Below are 19,635 nucleotides of genomic sequence, written 5' to 3'. Positions count from 1 at the left end.
TAAGTGCAGCGGAGCGTCGGGCAGCGGCAGGCAAACATACCTTCCGTGCATCCGGACGCTTCTCGCTCTAGTGACTGACGCTACTTCCTGTTTTATATAGGAAGTCGCGTCAGTCACTAGAGCAAGAAGTGTCCGCGCTGGAACGCACGGAAGGTATGTTTGCCTGCCGCTGCCCGCCGCTCCGCTGCACTTATATAGCTATTGAAGCTGGAGGGGAGCGCAGAGGGGAAAACCCGAGGTGAGGGAGGGGGGGGGACCGTCCCCCCTCCCCGCCGAACTGCAGCATAGCTTTCCCCTCATGCTGCGACCCCTCCAGCCCCCCAAAACGGCCACGAGCGGGCCCCAGGGGGGGCCCGGGCCCTCCCGCAGGCGCATGGGCTGCATACCCTATTGTTACGCCCATGCCTGCACCGCTTTACTACAGTCCTCAGCAGCGAGATCTGAGTAACAGGATAGGGCGGGTCAGACGGGTGGAAGAGGTGTGTTTTATGGGCACAGCGCAATCTCTTTCTTCCATACCCTGGCCGTCCCAGACCTTGCAGCATGAGCGATGAGCTCCCTCCAGCATATGCAGCAACCCCTGAATCTCTCCAGCACCCGGTAATTATTCATCACCATGTCGCGTATGTGCGTCACGTATCAGCATCACATAAACATCAGCATGTCACGTACGCACATTGCGTATCAGCATCGCGTATCACCCGGTATCAATGACACCCGGCGTATAAGATGACCCGCACTTTTCAGAATATTTTTAAGGGTTAAAAAGTAGTCTTATATGCCAGAATATACAGTATTTCCTTTTAAATAAAATAATGCACATTGCCTGGCTGTCCTGCTGATCCTCTGCCTCTAAGCCATATACCCTGAACAAGCATGCCGATCAGATGTCTATGACAAATCTGATAAGATTAGTCGCATGCTTGTTTCAGGTGTTTGATTTAGACCCTACTGGCCAGAAAGATCAGCACAGCAGGGCTGACAGGCAACTGGTATTGTTTAAAAGGAAATAAATATGGCAGCTTCCATAGGCTTCTCACACCTTGGGTTCCTTTTAATGATATCCCTAATTAAACTGTTTTTGACTGACTAGCTTTGGAAGTAAAGTTAACCTACGCACCAAAACAAAACTGTATGCTACTAATGTTAATGAAAGTGTGGCAGGGAGACTTGTTATGTAATCAGTAGTGGGCAGGATGGAGGTTCCCAATATGTGTTCTATTTTAGTATTTTAAGATACAATTAAAAAAATGTATATAATAAAAAGAGAGTTAATTGCTTACCTCTCCAGAATATATAGACACCAGTTCAACTGGAAAAAAAAATATTCAAAAAAGCAATCTGACAACGCATTTCACGGGTCATGGCCCGCTTCCTCAGGTCAATACAAAATGCCTTGGTAGCATAGGGAATAGAGTGTAGGCACCTCTAAAATAGAACACACATTGGGCGCCTCCATCCTACCCATTACCAGTCAGACCTCCTTTGGAGGTAAATGCTTTGCAGTTTTTCTGGAAAGTCTATCGTAGTACAGGAGAGCGACCGTCCAGTATCCAGCAGGACCTGGATTACTGAACAGGGACGGTTAATTCCCCGCTGGCCTATACGGTGGTTGCAGGAACTGAAGCCCACCTTTGTGAGTATATATCTATAAAATGTTATCCTCCCTTTACCTGACGATACTGCACCATTGGGCTCTCTGTCTCTCCCTACTTCTCACCAAGGTATTCTTGGCCCCTACAAGAATCACCAAAATAAAAACCCTAACGTAATCACACAGGACTGATGAATGTTGTATGGGCTATTGCACTGCTTCTTCAGGGCCACTTATATTCTATAGCTTAATTTATTTTGCATTCATTTCTGAAAATTGACTTAGCGCTGGCATCTTTGCATTACAGAGCAATAGCAAAGTTGCTATCTCCAGACCCATGCTCCCCCTTGTCTTAGGAGTGCCACCACAAAAGCAAATATGATAACTGTATGAGTAAAAAAAAGTAAGAAAACACCTTTTTATTGAATGTTATGCCGGAGTTTCAGACCACTTTAACCTACTCCAGGTGCTGCTTCCGGTCTCCTTGAATCATGCTGCATACCTCTGGCTCAGAATATATCTCATGTGATTGGGAGCTGGAGGTATGGAAGCATAGAGCGTGCAGCTGTCAGGAAGAATGGAAGAGACACGACACAGCGCTGGAGCAGGAAAATATTACAGGTCTGCTGTAATCCTAGGAGGAGTCCTGTGCTTGTGTTTAAACTATAGGCCTCAATTCACTAAGCTTAACTCCTGTCTTTAATAACTCTTCTGAGCTGTTTACAGTTATCACCATGGTGATATAATTGTGATAACTGTAAAACAGCCCAGAAGAGTTATTAAAGACAGGAGTTAAGCTTAGTGAATTGAGGCCAACGCTGTCATCTTCTAGATGGGTCGGCAGTGTACTGTTGTTCTTTTGCTGCTTACAATGATGCACATTTAGGGGCCACACAAAATGGCAAGGAGGGCCGCATTTGGCCCACGGGTCTTTGGTTTAACACCTGTGCTTTAAAGATTGGGACAGGAACACTGTACATACCGCATATAATAATGGTGTATATACAACCACTGATCAACAGGTACGGTTCTAGACTTTTTGCTGCCTGAGGCAAACTGGTAAGGATGCCCCCCCCCCCCACCTCCCCGATTTGCAATCATTGCAGAGCACCCAACAATTTACTCTGCTTCATTTAATGTTCTCACATGACATGCTGCAGCTCAACACAATAGCACACTGGCTGGCTGTGAGTCTGTGACAAACTTCTCACCCTCAGCCAATCCATTCCTTCTCAGTCAGGACAGCAGTGCCCCTCCTCCCTTCTGCTGTGCAAGTCAAATGAAGCACTACTGCTCTCCTGCCTTCTCCCTCCTCACTCACTGTCAGACTCCTCACACAGCACTACAAGCTGCTTTTCCTCAATGATGACCTCTTCACCTCACTGTCCTCTCACTTCTCCTCCTACTCTGACTGCATGCTGTAAGTGTAAACACACAGTACAAACTGCCCCTGTAATCTCTGCGCTTAATGCAAGTGTTTCACCTTGCTTCATGAGAGAACCGAACTCGCTGATAAGTTACAAGAAAGCCACAATTCAAGAGATGCTAAAAATGATGGATACAATGTATCATATTCCATATATAATGCAGCTGTTCCAGAGACATTCCATAGCTCCCAACGGCCCCTCTTTCAGGGGGACAGTTCCTCTTCCCCATCCTGTAAATTGATAGATTTAATTATTTTAGAATGCTAATATGATGGAAAATGAACCAAGATAGAAAGGACTAGTGTGGCAGTGGCGTAGCTGAGGAGCTTTGGGCCCCAGTGCAAGTTTCACATGGGGCCCCTTCACTCTATTGATATGAAGACTAAAAACCTACCAAGGAGAGTTTCAGTGTCAGAGAGATGTAATCAGAGTAAGGAAACTGTTAGTTAAAGATTACCACTATGCAATGCACAGAGAGAGGTGTTCATTACCAGCATGGCACCGATGAAAAGCTAATAAGATGGATAAAGAAGAGCCCGCAATGGGCCCCTCTGCTCCAAAGGCCCCAGTGGTCGCAACCTCCGCATCCCCTATTGCTACGCCATTGCAGTATGGTTTGAATTATAATTTTTTTTTATGGTATAGGGGTGTGCCTGGGGTGTGGTTAGGGGTGTGGTTAGGGGTGTGGCACAGCATGGCTTAAAGAGGAACTGTTGCGAAAATCTTAAAATTTAAAACACATACAAATAAAAAGTACATTTCTCCCAGAGTAAAATGAACCATAAATTACTTGTCTCCTATGTTGCTGTCACTTACAGTAAGTAGTAGAAAGCTGTCATTCCTAACAGGTTTTGGATTAGTCCATCTCTCCATAGGGGATTCTCAGTATGGCCTTTATTCTTTATAAAGACATTCCCTGAAAAAGATTTATACAATGATGTTGGCCAGCCTCCCTGCTCGCTGTACACTTATTTGGCAGTTGGACGGAGCAACTGCCATTCACTAAGTGCTTCTGAAAATAAACGAGATAAACAGAGGAACACCAAGAGCCCCAATAGTTTAGTATGTATTGACAAAGGGGATAATGACAAAGAGTAATAGTTGTTATACTCACAAACATGGGTCACCAATAGGCAACCACTGTAAAGGCAGGTGGGGAGATTATCCTGACCCCACTCAGGAATAAGAAGTCGCTCTCTGTAGATAGTAGTAGGGGTCGCAACCCTCCACCAAGGGTGGATACAATATTATATAAGAGAGAACAGAGGTGCCAAAAGGATAATAGGGGTTTTAAAGGAGCTTAAAAGCCAAAACTTGGTAATTAGAGGAGGCAGTGGTGGACTTACCCCCTCCAAGCAGACACAACACGACTGTACATTCAGTCTATTTATTAACGAACTCCAGATAAAACAAAGCAACGCGTTTCACGGGTCAGCGCCCGCTTCCTCAGGCAATAGAAAAAGGAGTTACAGCATCTAGCAAAACAAACGACACTCAGCGCCTCTGCCTCAGAGGGGGTAAGTCCACCACTGCCTCCTCTAATTACCAAGTTTTGGCTTTTAAGCTCCTTTAAAACCCCTTTTATCCTTTTGGCGCCTCTGTTCTCTCTTATATAATTCTGAAAATAAAGAAAACCCTGAGAACCCCCTATGAGAAGATGGGCTAGTCCAAAATCTGTCGGTAATGTCAGATTTCTACTACTTACTGTAAGTGACAGCAACATAGGAGAAAAGTAATTTATGGCTTATTTTACTCTGGGAGAAATGCACTTCTTATTTGTATATGTTTTTTAAATTTTAATATTTTCACGACAAAGGTCCTTTAAGTGCTCGTTCTTATTTTAAAAAGATGGGAGGTATGACATTCCTTTTGGAAAAGTCATTCACACAGATACCTGTGTATAAAATATACAGGTACCCAAGGGCGAGCCACCCATGACGCCAGGTGAAACTAGTTCATCAGGTGGCATTGATGCTAGAGCGGCATCCCGCCCCATGACTGCCGCTCGTCTTACCTTCTGAGCCGGCGGATGCTGCCTCTATAAGTGTTCCTGGCCCCCTCGCCTCCGTCATAGATCTCAGATCAGCGGCTACCCATTGCGCCGCGTGAAGGAACAGGGGAGCAGCTCCCTGTAGCGATGCATATACAGGAAGTACTTACTTCCTGTATATGCGCTGTTACCAGGGGAACCGCTTTCCTTCATGTGGCGCAGGGAGTAACCACTAATCTGAGGTCTATGATGCAGGCAATGGGGCCAGGGACACTCCTAGGTGAAGCAGCCACTGGTTCAGAGGGCAAGACAAGCTGTAGTCACAAGGAGGGGTTGTGCTGCACAGGCTGACTTTTGTGAGTGTGGTGCTTTCTAGGGGGCATTTTTTCTTTCTTTTTGCTGATACAGGGTAATTAGTGAATTTGCTATAACTTCTTCCTGTAATTTTGTTGTTTCAGCGGCTAGGGAGAGATCCAGTGAACTGTAAGGGCTCCATCATAAGCAGAAATTTCATCCTGACCGCTGCCCACTGTATCCTCTTGGATGACCCTGTGGAAAAGATGAGCGTGGTAGTTGGCGGTAAGTGATGCTACAGACATTGCAGTGGTCAGCCTCATCACTAGAGAAGGTTTGTGCACAGCAAGATCAGCCACCAGGCAACCTAGACAGGTGCTCGGTGGATGAGTGGGTGGGTGGGTGTGAGGGGCCACCTACCACCTTCTCTGACCTCTCTCCACTTCAGCTTACCAAGAAGATCACAAGAGTGCCCCAAATGTACTACCTTACTACCCAAACCTACTACATTAAACCTCTCTGGATTAATGAATAATACATGCTAATTTAGTTCATCTTTTATGCAGCTTGGCATTGAGCCTGTCAAAAACAGCATTCAATTTGCATGTTAACCGGACTTCTTCTTATAAACTAATACTAGGTTTGATCAGTAGAGATGTCGTGAACATCAAATTTCCGTTCGCGAACGTCAAACCCGAACTTCCGGGAAAAGTTTCGGATTCGCGCCAACAGCTGTAGACTTGAATGGGCAGGTGAATTTAGAAAAATACAGGGACTCTTTCTGGCCACAAAAGTGATGGAAAACTTGTTTCAAAGGGTCTAACAGCTGGAGGAGGACATTGCGGAGTGGGGTCCATGCCGAAAGTCCAACCGAAAATTACGGAGTTGAGGCAAAGTTGGGTTTTAATCCCGAAAAGGAAGAAATCACAGTACATTCCCACCTTTGAGGAAAAGGGCTGCTTTAAAATGTCCAGAGTGGTAATGTAAGGGTTATGCCCCTTCACGCTGACAAACCAAACGCTGCGTTTACGGAGATTGAGCGCTAACATGTCTGTAAGGCCCTTAGGTGTGCGGGAGCTGCATGCGCGCTCAACTGAACAGACCAGCGTGGCGTGTAGCAGAGGCCAAGATGGGAAGTTGCTAGTAGAACTTTATAATGGTAGCAAGCAGACTGGCTCAGTGTACAACCTATTTTTTTTTCTGAAAGCATATTTGTCAAATGTATTTTTTAATAAATTCTTTATAAAGTTAGCAATTTGTAACTAATTTGCAAAAATATGTGAAATTTTGCGTAATCATAATTAGCTTATTATGATCATCAATACCCCTAGGCCAAGTATGTTGGGGCTTCCTTTTCATCATGTGCAGCAGCCCCATCCCATTCCATGTGCAGCCCCCCTTCCATGTGTATCATCCATGTACAGCAGCATCCCTCCCATTACATGTGCAGCCCCCTCTTCCATGTGTATCATCCATGTACAGCAGCCCCCTCCCATTTCATGTGCATCCTCCTCTTCCATGTGTAACATTCATGTACAGCAGCCCCTCCCATTCCATGTGCAGCCTCCTCTTCCATGTGTATCATCCATGTACTGCAGCCCCTCCCATTCCATGTGCAGCCCCCTCTTCCATGTGTATCATCCATGTACTGCAGCCCCTCCCATTCCATGTGCAGCCCCCTCTTCCATGTGTATCATCCATGTACAGCAGCCCCCTCCCATCCATGTGCATCCTCCTCTTCCATGTGTATCATCCATGCACAGCAGCCCTCTCTCATTCCATGTGCAGCCTCCTCTTCCATGTGTATCATCCATGTACTGCAGCCCCTCCCATTCCATGTGCAGCCCCTCTTCCATGTGTATCATCCATGTACAGCAGCCCCCTCCCATTCCATGTGCAGCCCCCTCTTCCATGTGTATCATCCATGTACTGCAGCCCCTCCCATTCCATGTGCAGCCCCCTCTTCCATGTGTATCATCCATGTACTGCAGCCCCTCCCATTCCATGTGCAACCCCCTCTTCCATGTGTATCATCCATGTACAGCAGCCCCCTCCCATTCCATGTGCAGCCCCCTCTTCCATGTGTATCATCCATGTACTGCAGTCCCCTCCCATTCCATGTGCAGCCCCCTCTTCCATGTGTATCATCCATGTACTGCAGCCCCTCCTATTCCATGTGCAGCTCCCTCTTCCATGTGTATCATCCATGTACAGCAGCCCCTCCCATTCCATGTGCATCCCCCTCTTCCATGTGTTTAATCCATGTACAGCAGCCCCCTCCCATTCCATGTGCAGCCCCTCTTCCATGTGTATCATCCATGTACAGCAGCCCCTCCCATTCCATGTGCATCCCCCTCTTCCATGTTTATCATCCATGTACAGCAGCCCCCTCCCATTCCATGTGCAGCCTCCTCTTCCATGTGTATCATCCATGTACTGCAGTCCCCTCACATTCCATGTGCAGCCCCCTCTTCCATGTGTATCATCCATGTACAGCAGCTCCCTCCCATTCCATGTGCAGCCCCCTCTTCCATGTGTAATACCCATGTACAGCGGTCCTCTCCCATTCCACGTGCCGCTCCCTCTTCCATGTGTATCATCCATGTACAGCAGTGCCCCTCCAATTCCATGTGCAGCCCCCTCTTCCATGTGTATCATCCATGTACTGCAGTCCCCTCCCATCCATGTACATCCTCCTCTTCCTTGTGTATCATCCATGTACAGCAGCTCCCTCCCATTCCATGTGCAGCCCCCTCTTCCATGTGTAATACCCATGTACAGCGGTCCTCTCCCATTCCACGTGCCGCTCCCTCTTCCATGTGTATCATCCATGTACAGCAGTGCCCCTCCAATTCCATGTGCAGCCCCCTCTTCCATGTGTATCATCCATGTACAGCAGCCCCCTCCCATCCATGTACATCCTCCTCTTCCTTGTGTAACATCCATGTACAGCAGCTCCCTCCCATTCCATGTGCAGCCCCCTCTTCCATGTGTATCATCCATGTACAGCAGCCCCCTCCCATTCCATGTGCAGCCCCCTCTTCCATGTGTATCATCCATGTACTGCAGTCCCCTCCCATTCCATGTGCAGCCCCCTCTTCCATGTGTATCATCCATGTACAGCAGCCCCCTCCCATTCCATGTGCAGCCCCCTCTTCCATATGTATCATCCATGTACTGCAGCCCCTCCCATTCCATGTACAGCCCCCTCTTCCATGTGTATCATCCATGTACAGCAGCCCCCTCCCATTCCATGTGCAGCCTCCTCTTCCATATGTATCATCCATGTACTGCAGTCCCTCTCTTTCATGCACAGCTCCCTTAAAGTACCCCTGAACCGAGAGGGGTAGTTGGCATGAATGCTATAATTTTGTTTGCGGTGCTGTGATGTAGGCACAGCACCATCCTCATGTACCAGCGCCCCCAGGGGTCCCCGCAGTACTCAAAATCAAAATCTTCAACTGGTACCGAATGTTGAAAATGGGCAGGAAGAAGTGGCAGTTTCCTCCCCTGTTGCCCCTAGCAGCACCTGCGATCATAGCCTGCTGCTGCTGCTTTATCCTGGACCTATGTTAAAGAAAAAGCACCAGATCATAACTCCCCTACTTCGCGTTCCAATCGCTGCCTTTGCCATCCGGTCAGCTCCTCCGTTCAGCTGCAGTGTCACTCGTAAGCGCCGGTATCTTCACAGCAATGATGCTGACCCAGAAGTACTTTGTGTCGGTGCTTCCGGGTCAGCGCCATTGCTGTGAAGATGTAAAGGCTTACGAGTGACACTGCGGCTGTACGGAGGAGCTGACAGGACGGCAAAGGCAGCAACTGGAACGCGGAGTAGGGGAGTTATGATCTAGTGCTTTTTTTTTATAAATACGTTGATTGCTTTAAGAATCAGTTTCCCTTTTTTATGTGTTGCGCTCCATTTTCAAGCTCCTTTTTCATATGTAGCAACCCCTCTTTCATGTTCAGGTGCCCTCTTGGGCTGCAGCCGCCCAATGCCTGGGACTCTGTGGCCTTTCCAGAAATCCAGCCGGGCTCTCCAGACTCTTGGGCTATGTTCACAGTGCGGCGTTATGGCTGTATTGTAATGTGGAACATCGCACTGCAGTGCAAAAGAATCAGAATCATTTATTTCGCCAAGTACAAACAGGGAATTGGTTTTGGCTTATACAGGTTGCGGAAGGATGGGGGGAAGGTTAATGTCCGAAAGTCAGGAGCCGAGACTGCCATACACCTTTTGGCCTCTGAAGAAGCAGGGAGACCTGCGAAACGGCTGTTAGGCCGACCCCTATCACTCCTAGGGCTTGATTCACAAAAGAGTGCTAACTGTTAGCACGGCCGTTTTCGCATGAATTTTCGCATTGCGCGCGATCGCGAATTTTTGCGCGAAACGATAACGTTTTCGAGCGCAGACGCGAATTTTCATGCGAAAACGATATTGATTTCGCAGGGAAATTCGCGTTTTTGTTCAAAAACTCGCGATCGCGCACTGCGAAAATTTGCGCGAAATCGGCCGTGCTAACAGTTAGCACTCTTTTGTGAATCAAGCCTCTTGTGTGTAACCTGTACCATGCTGGATTAAAGTAACTCTGGATCAACGAAACCAGTGCCCGATCTGCTTTTCTTCTATGGTTGACGATATTGGATTGTACAGTGGTGAGCATGGTGTGTAAACCAGGATCTAGCTGCAGTTCCAGTCTGCCATCTGAGTGCCTGTCCTATACTTTTCTTCTCCTACTTTGAGGGGTACAGTCCTAGTTGCAGGGTACAGTGCTTGTGGCAGGGCATCGAGGGGTACAGTGCTAGTGGCAGCGCATCGAGGGGTACAGTGCTAGTGGCAGGGCATTGAGGGGTACAGTCCTAGTTGCAGCACATTGATGGGTACAGTGCTAGTGGCAGGGCATTGAGGGGTACAGTCCTAGTTGCAGCACATTGATGGGTACAGTGCTAGTGGCAGGGCATTGAGGGGTACAGTCCTAGTTGCAGCACATTGATGGGTACAGTGCTAGTGGCAGGGCATTGAGGGGTACAGTCCTAGTTGCAGCACATTGATGGGTACAGTGCTAGTGGCAGGGCATCGATGGGTATAGTGCTAGTGGCAGGGCATCGAGGGGTACAGTCCTAGTTGCAGCACATTGAGGGGTACAGTGCTAGTGGCGGTGCATCAAGGGGTACAGTGCTAGTGGCAGGGCATCGATGGGTACAGTGCTAGTGGCAGCACATTGAGGGGTACAGTGCTAGTGGCAGCGCATTGAGGGGTACAGTGCTAGTGGCAGCGCATCGAGGGGTACAGTGCTAGTGGCAGCGCATTGAGGGGTACAGTGCTAGTGGCAGCGCATCGAGGGGTACAGTGCTAGTGGCAGCGCATTGAGGGGTACGGTGCTAGTGGCAGGGCATCGAGGGGTACAGTGCTAGTGGCAGGGCATCAAGGGGTACAGTGCTAGTGGCAGTGCATCAAGGGGTACAGTGCTAGTGGCAGCACATCGAGGGGAACAGTGCTAGTGGCAGCGCATCGAGGGGTACAGTGCTAGTGGCAGTGCATCGATGGGTACAGTGCTAGTGGCAGGGCATCGAGGGGTACAGTGCTAGTGGCAGCTCATAGAGGGGTACAGTGCTAGTGGCAGGGCATCGAGGGGTACAGTGCTAGTGGCAGCTCATAGAGGGGTACAGTGCTAGTGGCAGCACATCGAGGGGAACAGTGCTAGTGGCAGGGCATTGAGGGGTACAGTGCTAGTGGCGGCGCATCGAGGGGGACAGTGCTAGTGGCAGTGCATCGAGGGGTACAGTGCTAGTGGCAGCACATTGAGGGGTACAGTGCTAGTGGCAGTGCATCGAGGGGTACAGTGCTAGTGGCAGGGCATCGATGGGTACAGTGCTTGTGGCAAGGCATCGAGGGGTACAGTGCTAGTGGCAGGGCATCGATGGGTACAGTGCTAGTGGCAGGGCATCGAGGGGTACAGTGCTAGTGGCAGCACATTGAGGGGTACAGGGCTAGTGGCAGGGCATCGAGGGGTACAGGGCTAGTGGCAGGGTATCGAGGGGTACAGTGCTATTGGCAGTGCATCAAGGGGTACAGTGCAAGTGGCAGCACATCGAGGAGAACAGTGCTAGTGGCGGCGCATCGAGGGGTACAGTGCTAGTGGCAGCGCATCGAGGGGTACAGTCCTAGTTGCAGCACATTGATGGGTACAGTGCTAGTGGCAGCTCATAGAGGGGTACAGTGCTAGTGGCAGTGCATCGAGGGGTACAGTGCTAGTGGCAGCACATCGAGGGGAACAGTGCTAGTGGCGGCGAATCGAGGGGTACAGTGCTAGTGGCGGCGCATCGAGAGGTACAGTGCTAGTGGCAGTGCATCAAGGGGTACAGTGCTAGTGGCAATCAGACAAAACAAACTCCTTGTAGGCAGAAGGAGAGAGAGCTGAACCCAGGACTCCAGTGCTGCATACATACAGTAACTCACTCTTGCATGTTTACTAACATTGTCATTTGCCCCACTCAGGGCCAGATTTGTACATTTTACTGCCCAAGGCCCACAGTCACCAACCCTACTGCCCACCTGCCCGGTTCCTGTGCTCTCCTTGTCCTGTGCTGTTCTCCGCCCATCCTGTAATGTTCTTTACTTCTGCGGACCCGGTCTGTGACTACTGCGGATTACATGTTTGGCAACTGCCTGAGTGAGTGTACCAGTGGCTGTCCGCCCCTTGCTTCCTGGAGCCCTAGGCCATGGCCTTTGCGGCCTTGCCTGAAATCCGGCCATGTCCCCACAAGAGTTTTGCAATGAAACCACAGCTATTTCTCTATTTGTTAATGTGACTGTTTTCAACTGACCATAGATGGCATTTCACGGAAAGTAAAGGATGTCCATCGCCACCCGTCCTTCGACCTCGATGGCAAGAAAGACAAGCATGTTCCAAGATCCTTTGATTATGACTTTGCTATTATTGAGCTGGATAGAAAACTGTTATTCGATAAAACAATCAGGTAACATATTTAATCAACAGGGGTGTAACTAGGGGGGAGCAGCCCCTGTGACTGCAGGGGGGCCCAGAGGTGTGGGGAGCCCCAACTGCTAACCTTTCCTCTTCCCAAGCGCATCGCTAGGGGGTTTGATCAAGGGCACAGCCCCCGAACCTGTTGCCATGGAGTCCCAGATACATTACATTCAGGTGCCTTTTGAGCCTGTGCGTGAGAAAGAACAATTGAGGCACCAGCCACCGGCAGTCACCGATGTTTAATGCAGGGTGGGGAGCCAACATCACTCCTCCCTCCCTCTCAATCATGGACCCCCCCCCCCCCCCCTCTTGAGTTCCCTTGTTGAGAACTTGGGCAGCGGTGCGGGTGTTTAGTTACCCGTCAGTTCGCTCCGGCGGCTGGCTTCTTTCTATTTCCTGTTTTGCTTCTTGGGAAATCAGGAAATAGAAAGAAGCCAGCAACCAGCACACACACTAAAGGTAACTAAACACCCGCACCGCTGCACAGGTTCTTGCAAGGCAACTTAAGAGGGGGGCCCATGAGGGAGGGAGGAGTGATGTTGGCCCCACCTCCCCGCATCCCTGCATTAAACATCAGTGGCTGGTGTCTTGATCGTTTATTTCCCTCGTTTCTGCCCTCTGGCACCCTTCTCCACAGAGTGGCACCATCCTCCCCACCCACTGGCACCCTCCTGCCTACTCAGAGTGGCACCATCCTCCCCACCCAGAGTGGCACCCTCCACCTATCCACTGGCATCCACCTCCCCACCCAGAGTGGCACCCTCCTCCTATTCATTGGCACCCTCCTCCCCACCCAGAGTGGCACCCTTCTCCCCACCCACTGGCACCCTCCTCCCCATGCAGAGTGGCACCGTTCTCCTATGCACTGAAACCCTCCTGCCCACCCACTGGCACCCTCCTCCTACCCATTGGCACCCTCCTCCTACCCACTGGCACTCTCCTCCCCACCTACTGTTGACACCATCCTCCTACCCACAGGCACCCTCCTCCCCACCCTCCTCCCACCCATTGTCACCCTCTCCCACCCACTGGCACCCTCTTTCAAAGTATAGGGTGTGGCTTAAGGCCGCACAGAGTGCGTGACTTAAGTTTCCCTCTTTCTCACCCTCAAATGATGTCCTTTCTATCATCATTCATTTTTCTTCATTTTAACATTTGAAAATAAGAAATATATCAATTTAATTAATTGAAATAGGGGGTAGAGACAGTTAAACACATTTTTAAGCAGAAAAATACATATATTAACCACTTCCTGTCCCTATGACGTAAAAATAAGTCTCTGCACTCTCCTCTCTACAAAATCTTAGATAACACTGTTTATCTCTGACCTGATAACATCACTACACAGTTGAAAAGGAATTAGAGCAAACCCCTCTCCTCCTCCTAGGCAATTCAATGGCAGAGTTAAGTTTAAAATAAACATTCCAGGAGCAGACAGTAGCAGATTGTATACATTACTTAATTGTTACATCGAATACATTATCAAAACAAGTGAACTGTTTAAATAAACAGGAGGGATAGACAAATAAAATGGGTGTAATGTAAAATAGAACTGTTTCATTTAAGCTATAATGTATGAAAGTGGATAAATTGTGTACTTTTTCACTTTTCCCTTATTTTCCTTTTTTAAAATGCATGGAAAATAAGGTGATTACTAAAACCCTATCAGCCTAATTTGTCTTGAAAAAAAACAATATATAGATCATTTAGTTGTGATAATTATTGATAAAGTTATTGCCAAAGTAATCAGAGCTGAGCTGAACTGGGAAAATGACCAGGATAGGGAAGTGGTTAATACAGATCTGTGTATCAGTCCTGAAAGAGGGACAAATGAGGAAGAAAGAGGGACAGAGAGATTTGGTAACCAATGAGGGAGTGGAGGGACTGTCCCCCTGAAAGAGGAACAGTTGGGTGCTGTGATACTGGTCCCCCACCAGTACCGGTCCCCCACCAGTATATGGTATGCACCTTTGGAAATATACCTATACTGGAGGGCTACTTATTTTATTTATTCATTCATTTATTTTTATTTTTTTTGGGGGGGGACACATCTCTCTCTCACTGGTGGGTAGAAAGCCACAAATTTATGTGCTCCTAGAGGCCACAAAAACCGTGCCAGCAACCCTGACGGTATGTATCAGCTTATATGCCACTGCAGCAGAAACACTGATGCAGCTCATTCACAGCAAGCCTAGGCTAAAGGTGGCAACACACGATACAATAATATGATCAGATTTTATGGCAGTTCGATAGAAAAGATCGTATTTCCCGAAAAATGTAAAGTTTTTCTTTTTGTTTTTTTTTTATTCGAGCAAGAAATCCGATCAGATTTCCCATTTTTATTTGATAAAAGTTGATCAGGAATGGTGGATTTTTTCTGATCGATTTTTATGCAAATTGAATGGTGTGTGGTAGTGTCAATTTATTAATATGTACACCCATGCAATTTTCTTAGCATTTCCAATCATTTTTAACATAATTGAGGAGAAATTGAACATAGGCGTGTGGTACATTGGTCAGATTTTTGATATGTTACAATCAGTCAGAAAAGTTGATTGCAATTCTTGAATTAAACAGATATTTAAAAATTAAATGCAGCAGCAAGCAGCATCTCAATAGCAGCCTTTTGGACGTATTAGCAACGCCCAAAAGGCGAAAGTGGCTAAGTTTGACTTGACGTGCTTGTTTCAGATGTGTGATTCAGACACTGCTGATGCATGAAATATCAGCAGGATGCCAGGCAACTGGTATAGTTTAATAAGAAAAAAAAATATGACAGTCTCCATATCCCTCTTAGTTCAGCTGCCTTTTGAGTATTAGGAAGGGTAGGTAAGTTTTACAATCTGTATGTTTCTTTATAAACAAGGATTACAAACAGTTTATTTTTTATCTTTTGTCTCCAGACCTATCTGTCTGCCATGCACCACTGGAGCATCATGGGCATTAAAACTTCGAGGCAAAGCAGAGTCATGTGAGGATCATGGTGAGTGTACACAAACAGAAGCAAATGTAGGCACTGCAGAATTAAATGGAAAAATATTAAAGTGAACCTGTAGTGGGATATTTTGAGGGAGCGTAGAGAAGTGCTTGTGTTCAGCCTCGTACACATGCTGGGCTTGATTCACTAAGACAAATAGCACGCCTGGGGCTTGATTCACAAAGCGGTGCTAACCTACTTAGCACGTCTAAAGTCTTTAGACGTGCTAACCAGGGTGCTAAGTAGGTTAGCACCGGATTTCTCAATCAGATCGCGCGCAAAGTCTTATGCGCGCTAAGTCCCATAGGCTTTAATGGGCACTTCGCGCGGAGCGCCCTGTGCTCTGTGTAAAGTTTTACGCGTATAATGTTTTGCGCGCGTAAAGTTTTACGCGCAAAAACTCGTTTAGACGTGCTAAGGGGGTTTTCACAGGTGTGCTAACAGTTAGCACCGCTTTGTGAATCAAGCCCCTTGTCAGAGATAACACGCCTTATCACAGTTAAAACGCCTTATCAACAGAGCTGCTCATCCAGATTCCGGATATCTGGGCAACCCGGATATCTGAACTTTTTTCAGCTATCCGACCGGATTCGGATTCCGGATACCTGGGCCCAAATCCGGATAGCAAACCACGGATAGTTGGTCGCATACCTGGATATCCGGATACTGTAACTAAGGAGATGACGTCCCTGACGTCAATGAGCCAATCAGAGGGCTCCCAGGGGCTCCCAGCAGAAGCCCTAGCAACCAATCACAAAAGGGAACCCTGGCCAGCCCCACCTGACCTCATTAAGCCGATCTGAGGGCTCCCAGCCTAAGCCCTTGCACCCAATCACAGAAAGGAACCCTGGCCAGGCCCCCCTGTATAATAAGGAGGGCTGCCATGAAGAGAAATATCGTCCCTGCTGGTGAATGCTCACTGAGAGACATGCTCCAGTGCTGCTGGCCTAGCAAGTGCTGTATGCAGTGATAAACCTAAAGCTGTTCAGTGATTAACCCCTTCACTATCACTACACTATTGTTAAATTGTTAATTAGGTAGCTAGCTTGATTTCATTCAGTGACAGTCAGAGTGTGTGCTGCAGGGCTGCTGCAGCTGCTATGTGTCTGTGTGTGTGCTGTGCATGCACAGACCAGGCCAGTTGCTGCCTGCTGGCCAGCTAGGTTAGGTTATGTTAGGGAATAGGATTACTGTGTTATTGTGTAGTTAGTACTGTAGTACTACAGTCAGTGCTAGTAGTTGTTAGAGTAGTAGTAGTACTACTGTGTTAGCTTACTACAAAACTGCTGTGCTGCTGAGCAGTGCCAGTGTGACAGTTAGTGTGCACTAGTGTCTTCTTCTCTGCTGTCTGTCACTTTGCACATGGCACTTTGCACGTGGCACTTTGCACGTGACACTTTGCACTTGGCACTTTGCACTTGGCACGTGGCGATTAACGCAAATCGCCAAACGCAAACGTGTGGCCTGCACCATTTTCAGGCGTTTTCCCGGCGATTGCGTTTCAGTTCCAAAGAAGCACTAAATGCGATCGCTAAAAAAATCGGCAAGTGTGAATGCCGATTTTTTTCGCGTTCAATGCAAAAAAATTGCCATAGCAAAATGCTAGCAAAAGCGCTAGCGTTTTGCATTTAGCAAGTGTGAATGGGCCCTTACACCTGACTAACCTATACTGGATGAACGTATAGACCTGGCTAACCTATACTGGGGGCACCTATTCATCTGGCTAACCTATACTGTGGGCACCTATAGACTTGACTAACCTATGCTTGGGGTACCTATACACCTGACTAACCTATGCTGGGGGTACCTAAAAACCTGGCTAACCTAAACTGGGGGCACCTATAGACCTGACTAACTTATTCTGAGGGCAGTTATGCCTGGCTACTCATACTGCGGGCACCTATACCTGGCTACCTATACTGTAAGTATGTCTTTTTTAAATATCCGCCTGTCCGGCCTTTTTAATTTATGGGGGTTTTTTTGAGTGTGTGGTGGTGGGTTGCGGAGGTGCGGCATCCAAAGTCCTAGTTACGCCCCTGGCTGGAAGTGTGTGGAGCCTGGAGGTAGCATGATACACATTCATAGGTCTTGTGCTTGCCCATACATCAGGCAGACAATTCACTATGTAATAAAAACTTGTAGTACAATATATATATATATATATATATATATATATATATATATATATATATATATATATATATATATATATATATATACATACAGTGGGATGCGAAAGTTTGGGCAACCTTGGTGATCGTCGTGATTTTCCTGTATTCCTGAGCAAAGCCAACCTGAATGCTCAGTTGGGGATTTTATCAGGGCTGATAACAAGCAGGCTAAGCAGTGTAGGATAAAACAGAGAGCAGGGTAGGTGTAGGTGCAGGGCAGTACAGATTCTCTTTAAGTCCACCAGGAGAAAAGCACAATATAATTGTTCTGTGTCTTGGTGTCTTGTCTTAATTGTTTGGTAACTACCTAAAACAGCAGAATTGAAACAAAGGCACAATTTTATGCTGTACAGATTTTACCACTCAGCACAATCGCAGCAGGATTCTTATTTAGGCTACTTACACACCAGGACGTTGCGTTTAGGGGACGTTATAGGGCACATAACGTGCCCCTAACGCAACGCCTGGTGGTGTTGGAGCAGGACGCTACCAAGAGCCGCGTTACAAGCAGCTCTTGGTGCGCCTGCTCTGTCGGAGGCGTTGCGGAGACCACGTGAGCAGAGCTCTCCGCATCACGTGGTCCCGCCAGCCAATCAGCGGCCACTCCAAAGAGTAAACACTGCAAGTGCAGTGAATGCCAAGTAGCCATGTGCCTGGCTACGTAGCGACCTCTCCCCGCCTCCTCTCCGCCCCTAAAATAAGAAAAACACCCGTACTGAGCATGTGCAAACAGTCTAACGCGGCTTAGCCGCGTATAAAGTACTACATGCAGTACGTTGTCTTGACGTGAAGCGTTACTGTGTAACGCAATGTGGGCACTGTGAACAGCCCATTTTTCATTACTGTGAGTTGGGCTGCATTACAGGCTGCTCTAACGTGCGCCTGTTACGTCCCACTGTGAAAGCAGCCTAAATCTCATCATGAGAATCTTTCACATTACGAGCTCTTTTACACTACACACGATTTTGCTGCAATTTGATTGTGACGTGATTTCGATGCATTTTTTCAGCATTTTCTCTTTGTGTTCCTAGCATCCAGTGAAAATCACAAAAACAAAATGCCATCAAAATTGAATTGAAATTGCATTGCGATTTTCTGTGTAAAAAAAGTCTAAGGTCCGGTTCACAGTGATAAAGAACTGATCCGTGTAAAAACTGATCTGTGGAGTGGACCAGTTCTTAAACTGGACCTGAACTCAGAACGTCCTCTTTGCACTAAAAGCTACACAACAGCATAATAACCTTTAACCCCTTGCCGACTGCTCCACGCCAATTGGCGTGAATGTGGCGGCAGCCCCAGGACCACTACACGCCAACGTGCGCGCATCTCCACATGAATGACGGAGCACCGCTCCGCCTTTAGTCTCCCTTCGGTGATCGCCGCTCGGGGACTGTTAGACGGCAAAACCACCGTCTATTAACATTGTACAGCGCTGTGATCTACAGCAGCGCTGTACTGGGGACAGCTGTGTGACACGGCTGTTCCCCTGGCAGACACAAAAGTGACCCACTGTCAGCCGATCCAGTTGATTGGCTAGCCGGGGAGGCAGGGATATAAAATAAATAAAAAAAATAGTTACATTTATTTAAAGAATAATCTAATATATATATTTATATATCGAAAACACCTTGACCGATTTGAACGACACTTGGTATACAGATCCCTTACTACCTGGGATGATATGTTCTGGGGGTCTCGCACCCTCCCCCCCCCCCTGCACACCTGGGCGGAGCTACAAATAGCAAATTACATTTCACCCATTCATGTCAATTGAAAAAATGTAAAAGGCAGCCATTCTCACAGCGATTCGCGGCACTTCACGCGCGCAAAAGTCCGCGAACGGCACTTCACGTGCTAACTGCTTAGCACACCCGTGCTAAACAGTTAGCACCGCTTTGTGAATCAAGCCCTTGGTGACCAAGTTTACAGAAGTCAAAATTTCAGCTATTCATTTTTAATGGGAAAATTTAAACCGCAGCCATTCTTAGACTGTTAATCGCAGTGTTCTCAAACTTGCCACACTTGGTCACTGGAACAATAAGACACAGCGCAAAATCAAAGAGTGGTGTGCAGCTACAAGGTGGGGGCGGGTCCCAAGCCCCAAAAGTGGAAATGAAAAACAACAATGTACCTAAGCGCACTAATGGACAGTGGATGGCTATTCCTGCAGGTGCAGTACTGTCTCAACAAGAT

General features: G+C 47.7%; 1 protein-coding gene across 1 annotated transcript in view; it reads left to right on the top strand.

The window, feature by feature from the left end:
* LOC137528779 (complement factor B-like) overlaps window positions 1-19,635 on the top strand; it is a 150,909-nt gene that overhangs the window by 111,696 nt on the left and 19,578 nt on the right. Inside the window, exons 12-14 of the mRNA XM_068250351.1 lie at window positions 5,470-5,590; window positions 12,136-12,283; window positions 15,198-15,277. Coding sequence (XP_068106452.1) covers window positions 5,470-5,590; window positions 12,136-12,283; window positions 15,198-15,277 — 349 coding nt within the window. The remainder of the gene's footprint in view (window positions 1-5,469; window positions 5,591-12,135; window positions 12,284-15,197; window positions 15,278-19,635) is intronic.

Source organism: Hyperolius riggenbachi, chromosome 8 (genome assembly GCF_040937935.1).
Source record: "Hyperolius riggenbachi isolate aHypRig1 chromosome 8, aHypRig1.pri, whole genome shotgun sequence".
NCBI lineage: Eukaryota > Metazoa > Chordata > Amphibia > Anura > Hyperoliidae > Hyperolius > Hyperolius riggenbachi.
The sequence above is the reverse complement of the archived record's forward strand: the minus strand, read 5'-3'. Positions and strand labels throughout refer to the sequence as shown.